At 43.5% G+C, this 17701-nt stretch overlaps 2 protein-coding genes across 2 annotated transcripts; one reads left to right on the top strand and one right to left on the bottom strand.

Annotated features, from left to right (window-relative positions):
* Positions 1 to 1465: 1465 nt before the first annotated feature.
* On the top strand, positions 1466 to 12875 carry LOC117862856 (anthocyanin regulatory R-S protein). The gene is made up of 9 exons (XM_034746388.2): positions 1466 to 2177; positions 2287 to 2434; positions 10309 to 10563; positions 10682 to 10778; positions 10942 to 10956; positions 11058 to 11114; positions 11359 to 12021; positions 12127 to 12549; positions 12682 to 12875. The coding sequence occupies exons 2-9, from the start codon at positions 2301 to 2303 to the stop codon at positions 12751 to 12753; spliced, it is 1716 nt and encodes a 571-aa protein (XP_034602279.1). The 5' UTR covers positions 1466 to 2177; positions 2287 to 2300; the 3' UTR covers positions 12754 to 12875.
* A 1097-nt stretch (positions 12876 to 13972) lies between these two features.
* Positions 13973 to 16292, bottom strand: LOC117865471 (5-amino-6-(5-phospho-D-ribitylamino)uracil phosphatase, chloroplastic). Its single transcript, XM_034749683.2, has 2 exons — positions 16135 to 16292; positions 13973 to 15430 (listed from the first exon to the last, which is right to left on the bottom strand). The coding sequence occupies exon 2, from the start codon at positions 15324 to 15326 to the stop codon at positions 14292 to 14294; it is 1035 nt and encodes a 344-aa protein (XP_034605574.1). The 5' UTR covers positions 15327 to 15430; positions 16135 to 16292; the 3' UTR covers positions 13973 to 14291.
* Between the last annotated feature and the right edge of the window lie 1409 nt (positions 16293 to 17701).

Raw genomic sequence — 17701 nt, 5'->3', positions numbered from 1 at the left:
CGAGTTGGTGAAGTGAGTCCATGCTCGATCCTCTGGGCTGTTTTGTCCTACTACTTGGGTAAAAATTAAATAATCTCTCCTCACTTAGAATTCTATTTTAAAAAAATTATACACTTGAATTTTTGGACCATCAAATTCAAAATCAACTATCTAACCACTCTCCAGCCTTATTCGCTCCCTCTGTCTCTACTCTGACACCACCTTGCTAGCATCATCCCTAACGCCCGCGAGGCCTGTCCTGCCTCCATCGTCCCTTCTTTCTCCCTTCACCATTCGCACCCACCGTCAGAGCTCACCTCCGCGTTTTCCGCTGCCATCTCGACGGCTCCCATGCTAAGTAATTATTGGAGCTCGCTCTTGCGCCCCTCACCGCCCCGCCTTGCCGCCGCCTTCCCGTCACCACCACCCGCTACCCTACTTCCCCGAAGTTCCCTTCAGGTCATCAGGATGCAGGTAATCCCGAACCTCCAAACCTAAAAAACTCGTCGTGAAGAGCCACAGGGGAAGATGTGGAAGAGAAAAAAAAAATCAAGTGTGGGAGAGGCAATTTAATTATACTTAAGTCTAATATAGCATTTATGATATTTTATCATGATGCAGGCATGATGTCATGAGCTACCATGTATATGGCGCTACCCGAGACTCCGAGAGCAAATGGTCGTCATGCAGGTGGCCCACGTCTCTGTACTGTTGCTAAAAGCCTCTGCATGCACGGAGCAGATCGATCGAGTGTGTGATCTGTCGCCCTATGCTACAAATAACCTACGCACGGGCGATGCAAATGGGGATCTGATGAGTGATGAGCACTAGCTGCTACGGAGTACCTGCTAACCTGCAGTGTATATATTTAGGGGACCAGGGCCAACGTACAATCATTGGCGTGCAGTGCAGCCATGCACTTTGGCTAGGGATCGGAAGCACTTCGTACGCTCCAACCTAGCAGTAGTACTCGTGGCACTACTAGTAGAATACAATGCAAGACATGAGTAGCTAGCTCGCCTCTACTCGTCAACTAGCTCGGGTTTGGCGACACCCAAAGTGATGGTGTGCCGGTAGACGCTCGCCCGGTCTGGAGGGCTCGCGGCTACGAGGCTGTGATGACGACGACGATGCGTGCGTACGCGTTAGGTGTCGCAGCCCACTGCCGTCGCTATCGCGTGATCAGCCCCGGCCCGCCGGAACTGTGTGACCGGCGACAGATCTCCCGCCACTTGCTCCACCAGCCGAAGGACCCCGCTGGTCAATTGCGCCTGTCACCTCCCTCACATCAACTGGACGCGTGACGCGCGCGAGGCTACCTTGTGCACCACTACTCCTGATCGAGCTTATTATATTACTTGCAAAATGCTCCATCACCATCAGCTAATAATAAGCTCATCGGTTACAACTAACACAATGCCTTGTCGTTTATGTGCCTTCAGACGCCTGCTATTTATTGGGAGGTGTGATGAACAAATAACCTTTCTCTGGTCACTGATGTTGGCCCTGCCTCTTGCTTCGCGCAGAATGAGACCTTTACCTGCCTTTTGACCAGCAAGAATTATAAGGCAACACGTGGGACAGTGTAATACTACAGCGCAGGTCCTTTTTCCAGCTCATCAGTACAGCACGAGAGAAGAAAACTCAGGTAACCGGGTAACCGTGACGTCTAGCTTTATAGACGCTTTCGCCGCTCCTGCCAGGCTAGCACTGCACTAGCTCCTTCCTTTTGTTGCTGCAGAATTTCGTACGTCTCGAATCTTGCTTGGTCACTTGGAGATCCACAAAACCATTTTGGATTCGGAGATTAAATTCGTGGCGCAGCTGCAGGCATATATAGCAGTACTCCTTCGGCCGTCGTCTTCCTCGGGGAGGCCGCCGGGGTCGCCATTGCTAGCATATGGTGTGCTCGGAGATGCGTATGGCTTCCACCCAGAGATAGGATCTCTTATATTAGTGCGGAGCTGCTCCTATTCTTGACCGGCTTTGCAAGTTCTTTGCATTGCTTCCTTCGCTGCCTCTCTAGCTTACTTCCTGTTCGTGCTACACCCTCGTAGCTTCGTCTTTGGCCGATCTAGCTTCATGCATGAGTGAATCTGATCTGATCGGCAGAGATCAGTATTACTGAGCTAGAATCGAGTTGTATTCTTGGTGCATCTAGCTAAGCTCCTTAATCAGCATAGACCTTACAGTATTAGGTACAAATTAAATTAAGATATGCATGGCTACATGCAAATTGTACGCACTGTTATTGAGCTTCTTCTTTGTAGCTTACTGTAACATCACTTTTCTGACTTCTGGGTGTAGGAAAAATTACGGCGATGGCACTACCAGCTTCCCCAGTTCAGGAAGAACTGCAGCCGGAGAGTCAATTGAGGAACCATCTTGCTGCAGCCGTGAGGAGCATCAACTGGACTTATGCCCTCTTCTGGTCCATTTCAAGCACTCAGCCAGGGTAATGTGTAATATAGAGTCAATATTTGGCTGCCAGACTTGGACAACCTAATCCATCATTTTGCATGAGTATATTATCTTTACATTCCAGCTCATCTATCTATAAATCAAATAAATAAAATCAGATCAGGTGATGCAATTCTAGGTTACATACTTATCAAATTTTACATACAATTAATTAAGCAACTTTGTTACTTTTCAGTCCCTTTTTTCAGCCACTGAACCACAGTTAGTGTCTGTTCGTTCAAAAAAACAAAATCAGCCCGTTTTCCTCCTCTATGTTAGAACCGGCAAATAAAATCCCATTGCATATTTCGGGGAGGTGCAATATTACACTTTGAGCTAAAAAAATTAAGGCAAAATCACAGGAGGTTTTATTAACATAAAGCAGGATTAAAGTCTACTGCTCCCGACCTAATATTGTATTTGTAAGTTGTTTAGAAATTAAAATCCTAACTAATAATCAAAATTATTTACCTGATACTCTCTCTCATTTTTTCAATACTTCAACATAATACTCATATAGATGTGTACTTACCTTTGTTCAATTGTGATTCATTTTTAATTAGTAATTACTCTATACTTTTTCATCCACATTCAAACTTTTTTCATTTGAAAAAAGTTTATTTTACTCCTCTCACCTATTTACTTTATGCACTTAACCCCCTAAGCAAATTTAGGCTCACTTTACTCCCCCAAACTATTTCATTTGGTCCAATCTATCCCATAATTAGATTTCTCTTTTTTGTTTCTTCGCGTATAAATTGAATTTTAATTTCATATTTTCTCAGTTGACTTATAACATGATGCTCCATGTCAAAAAAATTATTAGAATTTTTCATGATTACTTTTCGTACATTTTTGTATATCTAAGATCAATTTTGTACTAAATATTCCTAACCTATGAAAATAACCATGGAAAATTCGTAGTATGATTTTCTAACATAAGACATCATGTTTTGTATATGCTCACAAAATTTGAACTCAAAATTCAACTCATACATGAAGAAACAAAAAAGAGAAATCTAATAAGAGGTAGATTGGACCAAATGAAATAGTTCAGGGGAATAAAGTGAGCCAAAACTTTGTTCAGGGGGTTAAGCGGACAAAGTGGATAGGTGAGGAGAGTAAAATGGACTTTTTCCTTTTCATTTTGCATCACACCTCCATGCATTATGTTTAGCATAAAAATTAATATTTTTCATCACTTTCTCACATTCACACATAAATGGTGACACTCATCATTTATATATAATTTAACTTAGTATTTCTATACTAACAATGACATAAATAGGTAATTTAGAATCATATATTAGTTTACTGTTGGACATTTCTGTATGATGCACATAAAGATAATTAGATTAAAATTTAGGTATTTACTTTAGGTTATTTTTAATAATGACATACATGAGTAACTTAGATACAAATTTAATAATGATGCACAAGTAAATTGGATGAAGATTATGGGACTATTTTAGATTATCTTTTATAATGGCTGAGCTCGGTAATTTACATATAGGTTTATGTTTTATTTTAGAATATTTTCAGAATGATAGTGGTGGGTAACTTTTTATAAAATATAATATGCCAATAACTATAATTATTATAGTTTACATGATTGATGTTTGATAATTCTGATTTTTGTGAGAATTTTTAGAATTTGTCTTCTTTTCTAGCGCGTCTCTTGAGTACTAATGTGGAGTCTCCAATGATAAAAAATTAGGTCACATTGCTACAAAATCATTTCCTTGAACTACCTCTCATTTGTTAAATAATCGAACGCAATACTTATATAGATATGTACTTATTATCTTCGTTCATTGTGATAGATTTTAGTTAGTAATTACTCTATAATGTTTTCATCCACATTTACAATCTTTAACTTTTCACTTTGCATCACAGGTATAATCTTGAATTTGTTTAATGAATCCTAAGTTTGAGCTATACTTTTAACATAGAATCTATATTCTCATCACTTCCTCTATATCTTAATACATGGTGACACACATCATGTGTATATAGCTTAATTATTATATCATATACTAATAGTGTAACAAATAGACGATTTAGAATCATATGTCGGTATATATTTTTAATGAAGGTGATTTGGGTTCAAATGTAGGGTTATCTCATGTTAGTTTTAATAATATCATATGTAGGTAATATAGATGAACGTTTAGGGGATTACTTTAAGTTATTTTAAGTTTTAGTGGTGGGAAATTTAGTTGCAAATTTTGGAGGTTATTTTAAGTATTGTTTATAATGGCAAAAGTGGGTAATTTTGATGAAGATTAGGGGTTACTTTAGTTTATTTTATATAGTGGCAAATGTGGGTAATTTAGATATAGATTTAAGTGGTTACTTTAGGTTATTTTCATAATGGCATAGGTGTCGGGCATGCATCCTGGGCCCACGAGTAGGTCTTGTGCGGCCCACTAAGGGGCGTACTCGGACACAATCAAGATTAGGGGGCTACGTGGCAAGAAGCGTGTCCCACTCGGACTAGTTAGGTGTGCATATAGAAACTACTCGGTCTACATCGAGTAGAACTCTGTAATGATACCCGACTAAGATTCAAACTTGTAACCCTACCCTCCCGAGTATATAAGGGTGGGCAGGGACCCCCTTAAAGACAACTCATCCAAGATCAATACAACCAACTCATAGGACGTAGGGTATTACGCGATCTAGCGGCTCGAACCTGTCTAAATCGTGTTCCTTGCGTCACCATTGACTCCTTGATTCTTGACGGTCCTTACCCCACAAAAGACCACCTAGGGTACCCCTAGGTGGGTTGCCGGTCTAAAACACCGACAGCTGGCGCGCCAGGTAGGGGAAGTCGTCGAGTTTCTCTGCGCGAGCTCGATGGCACCTGTCGTTATCAAGCCTATTTTCACCTTCAAGGCAGGCGAAACTTTCGTTTTCGGACCTTGGCTCTGTATCTCCAACGGTGCTGGATCATTTCAGCGCCAAATCATCAACATCCAGGAGAAGAAACCTCTCAACGAAAGCCTTTCTCAGCCGAAAACAGAGATTTCGGTCAGAAAAAACCAAAACTTCAAAATCAATAACATCGAGTTCGACTACGCTGCGAACTCGATCCCAATTCGGACTAGTCGGTCCCAGTCACTTCACAAATCGACTTCGACTCCAAAACGGTTCCCATACGGACTCCGCAATGCAACCAAAGTCTACCAAGGTCTCCTCACTCGAACTCAACTCGAACACGGGGAGGACAAAGGCGACTACTCCGACTCGGACTACGTCCCAGAGATCCTGCTGTCAGGACCAGCCCAAGGTCTGGTAATAACTTCAACATCGCAAAGCAGATTTTTTCACTGGCAAGGAATGAGACCATCTCTCCTCGCCCGCGACTACGAGTCACGCCTCATCGCTCATATAGACAACCTCCCGTACTAGGAAGGCGTCCCACTCACTTCGAGCCGCGAGGAAAGTTCCACAGAAATCGCAACATCAAGCTCTGGAAGCTACTACCCAGACAGAGAAGTCTTTATCATTACCCAAAATAACAACGTGGGTATTAGCCAACAGAGAACCCCTCGACGGATAGCACAACTCAACAACGTCTCAGAGGACGAGTCATCAACTAACGCCCCACAAGATGAAACTTCCGATCAAAGAAACCAAAGAAGGATGCGCAATATTACTCGAGCTGAACGCCGACAAATGCTGGCTACAAACATTCCCATCACAAATCTTGAAAGAGCATTTGACGCGGTACAGGCTCAAGAGCACAACACTCCACTCGCAGCAATTGCCTCGATCAACCTTATATCAACTCTCATACCTTGAGACAGAGACAACGAAATGACAGCTCAACTTGCGCAGTGAGGCAACGGACTAATTGTACAACTCGCAGAACAAGCTTACAAGCTACTCGATAAGGAATCACCAATCCCATCTGCTCCTCGCGTTATAGTTCATCAAGATGGCAGTAGAGGTGCCGCAGTCAACAATGACTTCCATGAAGCACAAAGAAATAACAACGAAGTAGTCAACCAACCAAGGCAACATAGCCAAGGACCGAGCAAACACGAAACTTCAGTACGACAAAAAGATGTCGGAGAGGTCAGCTGCACCAATTCTGCAAAAAGTCCTCGCCATGTCCAGAAAAATCATGAAGTATCACATTTCAGCGATCTACAGGAAATAATCAATAGTCGACATGAGCGAGAAGTCGACAATTACAACCACTTTCCTGCCTTTATAACTCGGGTAATGAGGACAAGACTACCCAAAAAATTCAAGCCAACAGGAATCACTAAGTATGACGGCAAGCAAGACCCAATTCAATGGCTCCGATGTTACTCGTTGGCAGTCCAGGCAGCCGGAGGCAATAACGACACCAAAGTCATCCATTTTCCTATATGCATGGAACTCGCGCCTCTAACATGGCTTGAGTCACTCAAGCCTAGATCAATCGACTCTTGGAGAGACTTGACAAAAGCTTTCACCAACAACTATGCCGGTTACATGACTAGACCAGGTAACGAGATCGACCTAAGTCAAGTAAAATAGAAAGATGGTGAAACACTACGTGACTACTTACGATGATTCTTCGAAAAGAAGGTCACTACAATCGACATTTCAGAAACAGACATCATCGAGTGCTTCCAAAATGGCCTCTACGATCGACGAACATACCAAGACTTCAGCAGACGATGACCAACCACCGTCAAAGATCTCAAAGCCATGGTGCAACAATGGACAGATGAAGAAGACAAAGAGCGAGAATGGTTCGACTCTCATCGCAACCACGGGTGCGACAATAACAACCATGATCAGGATAGAAACCGACACAGCGATACTCGAAACAACTTTTCGAGTAACCAAAATTGCAAACGCAAACCCGACAACACCATTGCTTCCATGACTAACTCAGGGAAGAAGGGATCCCGCAAAAATGATGACGGACCAAGCTTCACCGAGCTACTCAAAAAATAGTGCACATGGCACCCAACTAGCAAACACTCAGCAATAGACTGCTACAACATGCGTCGAGTAATGCAAGATTTGCCCGCACCACCACCTCACGAGGAGTACAACAAGAAAAAATATAAAGGCAAAAGCAAGGTCCACAATGACAAAGAAGGAGAAGGCGACTTCCAGACCGACTCCAAAGTAGTCAACGTTATTTTTTGCGGAATCCCAGGCACTGCATCCAAACGAGCTAGTAAACTGGTATTCAGGGAAATCATGACCATCGAACCAACAGATCCAACACCGCTTAAATGGTCAGAGGTACCCATAACCTTCAGCAGAAGGGACCAATGGACAAAATTCTCAGAACCAGGCCGATTTCCCCTAGTACTCGATCTTGTCGTTGCAGGCTCAAAATTGACAAAAGTACTCATCGATGGCGGAAACGGAATCAACGTCATCTTCGCCAAGACACTAAGGAAAATGTGTCTTAACGTCACGGACATGCTCACTCCAATAGACTCACCCTTCTACGGAATCGTACCAGGAAACGCAGCCATACCACTAGGACAAGTCGTCCTGCCAGTCACTTTCGGAAATAAGGAACATTATCGAACCGAGTACATTAGAGTTGAAGTCACCGACTTCAAGATATCTTACCACGCTATACTCGGGAGACCAGCTCTGGCTAAGTTTATGGCTATACCACACTACGTTTACCTGGTACTCAAAATGCTAGGGCCCAAGGGAGAACTAACGCTACGAGGAGATTTATGGCAATCCTACGAGTGCGACACCGAAGCCGTGGAGATTGCCGTAACCTCTCAAGCACCCAGCCCTATGCAACAAGTTTTCTCAGCTTCAAAGAAACTTCACCCAACAGAACTCGAAATACCAGAAAACAAGTCAGGGTCAGCAAAGGTAAAGCCAACAAATGAGAAAGACTTCAAACCAGTTGATCTCCAAACCGGCGACTCTTCTAAGACAGCTCTAATTGGAATAGGGCTAGACCCTAAATAGGAAACCGCGCTCATCAGTTTTCTTCGGGCTAACCACGATATCTTTGTCTGGAAACCAGCTGACATGCCTGGTGTGCCCAAGGAACTGATTGAGCACTCTCTAAACATTGACCCCAAAGCTACTCCAAAGCGACAGTGCCTCCGCTGGTTTGCCCAAGATAGAGGAGAAGCAATCAAAAAAGAGCTAGCCAAACTACTCGCAGCAGGGTTCATCAAAGAAGTCTTTCACCCTAACTGGCTAGCCAATCCTGTACTCGTTCGCAAGAAAAACAACGAATGGAGAATGTGCGTCGATTACACGGACCTCAACAAACACTGTCCGAAGGACCCCTTTGGATTACCCAGGATCGACCAAGTAGTCGACTCTACTGCTGGGTGCGATTTGCTATGTTTTCTCGACTGTTACTCGGGTTACCATCAGATAAGCCTCAAAAAAGAAGATCAAGCTAAGACAGCCTTCATCACTCCATTTGGGGCCTTTTGCTACAAAACAATGTCATTTGGACTAAAAAACGCAGGGGCAACTTACCAACAAGCTATATACATATGTGCTTCGAAAAGCAATTGCATCATAACGTGGAAGCTTACATGGATGGCGTAGTCATCAAAACAAGAAATCAGGAAGATCTAATCACCGATTTGGAGGAAACCTTCTCAAGCCTACGAGCTTTCCGATGGAAGCTTAACCCTACCAAATGCGTTTTTGAAGTACCTTCCGGTAAATTACTCGGGTTCATCATTAGCCATCGCGGCATTGAGGCCAACCCGGAGAAAATATCTGCCATCACAAACATGCACGCACCGGCCAACATCAAGGATGTGCAGAAACTTGGAGAACGAGGACTACCCTTCTTCAAGCTTCTCAAATGACAGGACAAGTTTAAACGGATAGAGGAGGCAGACAAAGCATTGACGCAACTCAAAGACTTTCTGTCAAAACCACCAATCCTCACTGCTCCATCTCCAAACGAGGACTTGCTCCTATACATAGCGGCTACTACTCACGTCATAGGTGGGCAATTTTTTTAGAAAACATAATAAATTTAATGGCTATGATTATTTGAGTCTACCAATTAATGGCGAGATGTTTTGCCTTTTTGTGAGAATTTCTAGAATTTCTCTATTTCTCTAAAGTTTCCACTTAGAATCCTAGGTGGCTTCACCTTCAGGCTTCAAAAGGAGCCTCCAATAGTAAGATGGCTAAAGTGTTTCTAAGAAAATTCATTTGGAGCTAAAAGTATATGTGCAAAGCGTTTAGACATAAAAGTTAACAAACTGTACTATGCAAGCAAAGAAAAACTAGCAAAAACCATTCATAATTATGCCTTTCAAGAATTAATTTTTATTTCACTTAATTCATCCTAACTAATATTGATTATGCTCTTCTTTGGGAAAAAAACTACTATAATTGATATTCAGGGTCAATCAACAAAATGATTTTTAAAACACAATACGAACACATAAGCATATAGTCACATAGTCTCTCTAAACCCTAAACACGCCCATCACACGTAACGTAAGCGCACACTCACACCATTGGCATCATAACAAAAGTGAGCGTAGACTCTTGTTTTGTATTATGAGTTTGATCTCGCATGAGCAGGTGTGCAACCAATTCCATCAATTAACCATCCAATCAAGCAACGTTGGTTGGTTGAAGTACATATGAGCTCGTGAAGTATCATTTATGGTTTTGTTTTAAATCTAGCAAAAATATTGTAATACAAAGAGGATGTGGTAGAATATAAATTAAATATCCGTCACGTCTTCATAACTCGTAAATACTAAAGAAACTTATGTTGTGTAGTATGATCGTAAAAGTTGACAGCTACATCTCGCATTAGAGTTCTTTCTCACTAAAAAAAATGTTCTCTCCTGTCGCGGAATCAAGTCAAGGAAAAAATTATGGTTGCAGATTCCTAACGTGGACGGATGGGTTCTACAACGGCGAGGTGAAGACGAGGAAGATCGCCAACTCTGCGGAGCTGACCGCCGACCAGCTCGTCATGCAGCGAAGCGAACAGCTGCGGGAGCTCTACGAGGCCCTCCTCTCCGGCGAGTGCGACCGCCGGACGGCGCGGCCGGTCGCCTCGCTGTCGCCGGAGGACCTCGGCGACACCGAGTGGTACTACGTGGTCTGCATGACCTACGCCTTCCGGCCAGGCCAAGGGTACTTGTTACGTGATCAATTACTGAGCATAGCTGATGTCCCCTTCACATAATCACATTTCATTTTTGGTCGCCATGGCTTGTTTCGGTGCTTGCCATTCGCGTGCGTGCGGCCACAGGTTGCCGGGAAGGAGCTTTGCTAGCAACGAACGTGTCTGGATGCGGAACTCTCACCTCGCCGACAGCAAAGCCTTCCCCCGCGCGCTCCTGGCGAAGGTATGTCAAGTTCTGACGGGGAGGAAAGGCCGATCTGCATTAATTCTCCATTTCCATCCGTTACCTTCCATTCATGTTCTTGATTAACCGCTTGCAATCTTTGTTGGCTTATCATGAACTCCATGCTACCTCTGCATGTGACCTTGCCGGCCGGTTCAAGCAGAGCGCGTCCATTCAGGTAAGCGCTTCATGCTTCATTTCGACGTAAGCACTAAGCAGTGCACTTTCAGAATGTTTTTCTGAATATAACTTCATCCTGGATCGTTTTTTCTTTTGTAGACAATCGTCTGCATCCCGTTCATGAGCGGCGTGCTTGAGCTGGGGACAACTGATGCGGTATGCTCAATGGTCAAGTTAACACTGTCTGAACAAATTAATTGTTGAATCGAGAATAAAATATAACCTCAGCTCCTGACGGAGTTTATTCTTTTCAGCATTTTGCATTTTCCTGAAGATCAACTATATATATATATATATATATATATATATATATATATATATGTGCATCAGTATTATCTGAAAAAAAGGTATATGCATCAGTATTTATTAATTATTTAACCAAACTTGGTGCTATTGCCAGGTGGTGGAGGATCCAAGCTTGGTCAGCCGAGCCACTGCATCTTTCTGGGAGATGCAGTTTCCGGCATGCTCGCAGGAGCCGAGCTCCAGCCCGTCAGCAAACGAAACCGGCAAGCCCGCCGACATTATCGTGTTCGAGGACCTCGATCACATTGCCATGGAAGCGATGATCGCCGGCGGACAGGAGCTAGGCGAAGCGGAGAGCCTGTCAGATGGAACCCTCGAGCAAATCACCAAGGAGATCGACGAATTCTACAGCCTCTGCGAGGAAATGGACGTGCAGCCACTCGAGGATACCTGGATCATGGACGGGTCTTTCGAAGTCCCCTCTTCGCCGCAGCCGGCGCCGGGGCCTGCTACTACTAACGCCGCCGCCACCTCAAGCGCTCTCGTTGACGGCTCTCGCGCGACGAGCTTTACGGCCTGGGCGAGGCCGGAGTCGGACTCCGATGAAGTGGCTGTGCCGGTCGTCGAAGAGCCACAGAAGCTGCTGAAGAAAGCGGTGGCCGGCGGAGCTTGGGCGGCGAACAATGGCGGCGGCGGCATGACGAGAATGGCCCAAGAAAGTGGCGTCAAGAACCACGTCATGTCGGAGAGGAAGCGCCGGGAAAAGCTCAACGAGATGTTCCTCGTTCTCAAGTCATTGGTTCCCTCCATTCACAAGGTAATAACGCACACATTTTTCGGTGTACCGTGTACGTTCACTTGCATGTAATCCTTGCATTCTGAACTTTCTGATACATTTTGAACTTTTTTGATTGTGTTGCAGGTGGACAAAGCATCGATCCTTGCCGAAACGATAGCGTACCTCAAGGAGCTTCAACGAAGGGTACAAGAGCTAGAATCCAGCAGGGAACCCATAATCTCGCGCCCATCCGAAACAACGAGGGCAACAAGGCGCCATGACGATGAGGCCGTCAGGAAGAAAGTCTGTGCCGCGGGCTCCAAGAGGAAGGGCTCGGAGCTCGGCGGTGACGTGGAGAGGGAGCACCCACGGGCCCTCTCCAAGGACGGCACCAGCAACGTCACCGTCACCGTCTCGGACAAGGAGGTGCTCGTGGAGGTGCAGTGCCGGTGGGAAGAGCTTCTGATGACGCGAGTGTTCGACGCAATCAAGAGCCTGCAACTGGACGTTCTCTCGGTTCAGGCATCGGCACCGGATGGGTTCATGGGGCTGAAGATACGGGCTCAGGTATCACCGGATCATTAAGACATGGGAATTGCAATGCAATGTAGTAGGTTCTGGTTAGCAGTTAGCTCTCCATTAGTTTGTTGGTTCGAGTTTTGTTTTACTGATGCTGCTGTTTCTGTTGAGTTTCTGCAGTTTGCCGGCTCAGCTGCCGTTGTGCCGTGGATGATCAGCGAGGCCCTCCGTAATGCTATAGGGAAGCGATGAGGAGCAGCTCAATGTTCTATATCGATTTACATAGAAGTTCCATGAACACGTTCCTTGTGAATCCTATTTTTGCAAAATGGGGTGCACTCATTTCATAATTTTTTCTTTGAACACTCACCTTATGAACATGCGTGCTGCACTATGAGCAACTCGGCGAGATTATCCCGACAGTTCTTAAGATTGACAAAATCACCACAACCGCCTAGCTATCAATGAGCATGTCACTTGCCCCTGAGCGTATTGCCTACCCTGAAAGATTTCTTTGAAAATAACCTACCCTAAAAGAATAAATATCTAAGAATACAAGCATCCCTATTGAATCGGAAACTCCCGGAACACAAGTGGATAGGTTACTGCACCAAGCAAAACTAGGACCAAGCCCTTCCTTCACAATCTTGGATGGGTATGCTTTATGCAGTGTACGGTACAATGGGAACCATTGAGGTGTATGCACCAATCAGTTCAATCCAAAAGTTTAAGTTAATGGAAAAAGATAGACAATTCACTTATACTCCAACAGCGACTGTCCCTTCTGTTTTGTCCTTTTTGCATCATGCCATACGATGTTGATCGACCATTACATGGATCACACCATTGCTTGACACATGATGCGGTGCTCGGTTCAACCCTGAGCCTCTCTTTCTCAGGAAAATTTACCAAAGCTGCCTAGAGGCACTCTCAAGGATCAACTGACTTGCATCTATGGCCACGAAACCTGAATAAACCATGCTTGAATGCTGGAGCAGTACAGGAAAAAAAAATCTTATATGGTTGGTATTGCTGCAACTGCAATGATAGTACTAGTACAGCATCATTCTTTTGCCAGATGTATAACAAAGTCAATGAGTTGCTGATGCATTTGGAACAGCTAAAATAATAAATGAAATTCAGTGATAAGAAACCAAGATTAAGCACTGATTCACTGAAGAAACCTTGGTATAGCTAGCGGCGCAATGATCGTCAAGAAAATTTCCGAGTCAATACGAATGATCCATGTGACAAGTCAGAAAGCATAAAACCAATTGGTTCTCAAATTGCATGAACGTTACTCTCTACTGACATTTGAGACAAACCAAAGGTCGAAATTTAGCAATTAGCATTCCCTTTTAACACCATTGACTTCATTACTTGGAGATCTTCATTATATTTCCTGATAATGAAATTATGTAATGAAGAGTGCTTCTACTCTTCTCTTTCAGGCCTTTGGACAGGGCAGAGGTACTTTAAAAGTTCCAGTTTAATTTTCATCACCGTGAAACTTGGGAATAAAATAGGTGAAATATAGTATATATACATGCACCAGTTATGGGCAGGAGTTTCTTCACTTCAAAGTTCAAACCCCTAATGACTAAGAGTAGTTAAGCTAAAGGAATTCCAGTGATGCATCACAGGAAAACCAAGCAGGTAATGCAAGCTCAGGACTATCCTTAGTCCTGATCTCGCAATGACTTGGTCTGTTTACAAAATGTAATGCATTACTTAGGCTACATCAGATTATAAGTACAACAATATATCGGTACGTCATGTTTGCAGAAGCATCATTCCTCAATCACAATTTCCATATCCATGTCAGATTCTCTGCCCCTGCGACCAATAACCTCACCATTAACAAGCCTCTTCAAGTCAACAACAGAGAGTTGATCAAGCCATCTCACAACATGATTTGCTGCTTGCAGCTCATAGGCAGGGTGTCGGCCTGCAACTGCCACACACCACATCCCAGAAGTATGTGCAGATTCTGTCGTCAAGTTTGAATTACCAAACACAACACAAACGTCTGGCTCAAGACCAAGTTGCTCCGCTGCAACCTCAAACATCTCACCATCAGGTTTCCCTAGGCAGAAATCCTCTAATGCAATTATAGCATCAAAGTAACCTTGCAGACCAACAGTTTTAATCCCTTCTTCAAGGCTCTTGCGTGAGCGGGGAGCTGCAATTGCTATCGGAATTTCAAAATCCACAAGGGTATTCAAGAAATCAAGGACACCTGGTCGCAGTTGATAGTATCCTCCTCGGAGGATTTGATATATTACCTCCTTGCGTGCTGCCAACCTTTTAATTTCCTCTGGATCTTCTGACCAACATAACACTTCTGAAATAGCCTGCTCAGTTCTCATTCCCTCAATTTCCTTCAGCAATGCATCCGGAGGGAAAGACTTTGCCTCTTCAAGTGATAGAACATACCAAACCCGGGGCTCCAAGTCTGGATCGTCATCTTCCACAACAACTCCCTCCCACTCCAAGATCACACCAAACTGACCAGTCACCATTTCATCCTTCTGTTTCTTCTTCTTTGAGGCTGTTCTTTTAGGAATTTCTGGTGGCTCCAACAGCCAGCTAAGGTTTTCAGGAAGTCTACAAACCAATTTGTAAAGTTCATGGGTCTGGGGTTTCCTATTGATGTCCGTGGCATGTGGCTTCAGACGTGCCCTCTTCATAATCATAGCTTTACCCATGGACTTTGCAACTGAATGCATTGTCACTGCAAAATGTGGGTTATTTGGCAAGCATTTTCCGTAAAACTTGAGAGCAGGCTGCTGAGAGCTTCCAAATAAGCTGATAGATGAAATCATTTCTCCCCAAACCCTATCTTAAACTTGTATTGAAATTTCAAGTTCTCCACAGACAAGCCAGTTCAGCTCATGAATAAATCAATTAGAACCAGCAATGACGTAAACTGCATAGGAACCAAGCGAAGTTATAAAAACGTAATGCACAACAAGAATATAAGAAGAGAAGAGTCAACACCCAGAATCAATATATGAATCCTCGATGTTAAAAGCTTAGTTTCTGAGAGTTTACTTCAGTGAGAAACTAAAGAAATCTGCAGAACGAGAAATAATATTTTCCTTCTCTGCTTATTAGCAATCTAGAATAGTACAAGCATTGATTCGTTCACTAGGTTCTCCCATTTGTCCCTTCAGAAAAAAAAAAGCCCTACTCCCCCTTGCAGTATGTTTGGAATGTAGGAACAAGACATATGCAGAGCCCCACTTATTGCAGCATTTCTACAGATCAACCTCCATATGAACCTATAGCAAACCATAAAAGGAAAAAAGAATGCCTAATAATAATTTTTTCTACAGACATTACTTCCGCATTTTAGGCAAACTTACAACAGGTATCAGAATAAAAGGCGAACTTTAGCATAAAAGGAGGCAAAACTTTAACATGAGTGCTCGGCCTAATTAGCTCCATCCCAGCTACGTACAGAAATTGCAAAGCTTTCAGAGGCAATCTTGCAGCGAAACTCCCTTTTTTCTCAATATTTTACAGAGTAGAAGACAGCAGCAAACAACAAATGCACAGCATAATGCGTCGTCCGAGCTCAAACAGCAGCAACTTCCCAAGAATCCGGGAAGAATAGAGGATTCTACTGACCTGAAGAAGGAGAAGAGGAGGAGCAGCTGAAGAGGGCACCGGCAGGAGCTGGGAGTGGAGGAGGCGCCACTACAGCCGGGCTCTTGTCTCTTGCGCTTCCCTTTGGATGGTGGCGAATGGCGATGAGCCCCCCATCCGGATAGACAGGGACACGGACGGCCGCCTCGTGGCAGCTGCGGCTGCTCCATTACCATGCCAGGTGGGACAGGAGAAGCCGGGACCCACTTGTTAGGGAGAGAAGGAGAGCGGCGAGAGGAGGGACATGTTTGGAGCTGGAGCGCTTCCCTATGGGCCGCGGCGCTGTCTCTCCACTTGCTTGGGCGGCATGCGTGTTCGTCGCTCTGTGCCTCTGTCCACCACCCCATGTAAAGGTGTGTCAAACGCAAACCTGTTCAAAAATGTGACCAATCGCTGACACAGGCACACAGCAAGAAGGTTGACTACTTCAATATTGACTCCAGCAGAATATAAAACAAAACAAGTTCTTCACAAATGGATGCAGAAATTTTGCCCTCAAGAGTGCATGCTTTGGCGTCAATCACCGTTAGATCTGTGGTGAATCTCGTAAGATTAAATTTTACTCTCCCTGCCGGAAATTTGTACAAGGAACCGTTTGATATAGAAGGGTAAGCATTTCGCGCTCACATGATTGCTAGTAATCTGTCCATACGTTGTAAACTTGTAATGGATCTTCAATAAAAGAAAATTAAATTATACACTTAAACCATCTGGTTACAGATTTAGGGTAATTTGTAAATTGTAAGCCATGATTCTTGAAAACGTATAAATAGGGAAAACATATACTCAAGTTGAATGGAATGTGTGATCGCAAAGGAATTTAGAATGCATGAAAGTTACTAATCGGAGCCTTGGATGAATTTCGAGAGATCCAACTTCATGTTTATTTTCCTACAAAATTCTAAAACAATCATACATCACCAAGACCTTGTTTAGTTTCCAATTCGGGAGTGGCAAAATTGGCATTTTGCCATAAATGCGCAACTATAGCGTTTCGTTTGTATTTGTGAATTATTATCCAAATATTGACTAATTAGGCTCAAAAGATTCGTCTCGTAAAGTACAACAAAACTGTGCAATTAGTTTTTGATTTCGTCTACATTTAGTACTCCATGCATGTACCGCAAGTTTGATGTGATGGAGAATCTTCTTTTTGCATAGTGTTAAAGTTGGGAATTTGGAGGGAACTAAACATGGCCCAAGGATTTCATGAGTGCAATCCTCTCTTTTTTTATCCTTTGTGTCCAAGGGACATGTTAAATTTACCTAGGCAAAATTAAAATTCTCCATGGTTTTCTTTAGCTCCAAAGAGGTAATCACAAGTTTGTTATTAACACATTGAATGCATGTGAGTACAATTGCCCATAAATTATAAAATTTGTACATACGCAATTTGTAACAAGGAGGGCATCATTTTCCTTTACACGCAACTTTGCCCAATAGTGATGGTACAGAACTCGTCCAAATCGATACCAAGGAATTGAGCTTTTGGACTAACTTCAAAAAAAAATCTCAAGGCTTCTTGCTTCGTGAAAAATCGGGCTATTTA

The sequence above is a fragment of the Setaria viridis genome, chromosome 7, assembly GCF_005286985.2.
Source record: "Setaria viridis chromosome 7, Setaria_viridis_v4.0, whole genome shotgun sequence".
In the NCBI taxonomy this organism is placed as follows: domain Eukaryota; kingdom Viridiplantae; phylum Streptophyta; class Magnoliopsida; order Poales; family Poaceae; genus Setaria; species Setaria viridis.
The sequence above is the reverse complement of the archived record's forward strand: the minus strand, read 5'-3'. Positions and strand labels throughout refer to the sequence as shown.

Excerpts from the sequence above, each read along its gene's own strand:
- LOC117865471 (XM_034749683.2), bottom strand. The coding sequence starts at position 15,326 with ATGATTTCATCTATCAGCTTATTTGGAAGCTCTCAGCAGCCTGCTCTC.
- LOC117862856 (XM_034746388.2), top strand. The coding sequence starts at position 2,301 with ATGGCACTACCAGCTTCCCCAGTTCAGGAAGAACTGCAGCCGGAGAGT. Across the intron at positions 11,115-11,358 it reads AGCTGGGGACAACTGATGCG|GTGGTGGAGGATCCAAGCTT; the intron begins GTATGCTCAATG and ends TGCTATTGCCAG. Across the intron at positions 12,022-12,126 it reads TGGTTCCCTCCATTCACAAG|GTGGACAAAGCATCGATCCT; the intron begins GTAATAACGCAC and ends ATTGTGTTGCAG.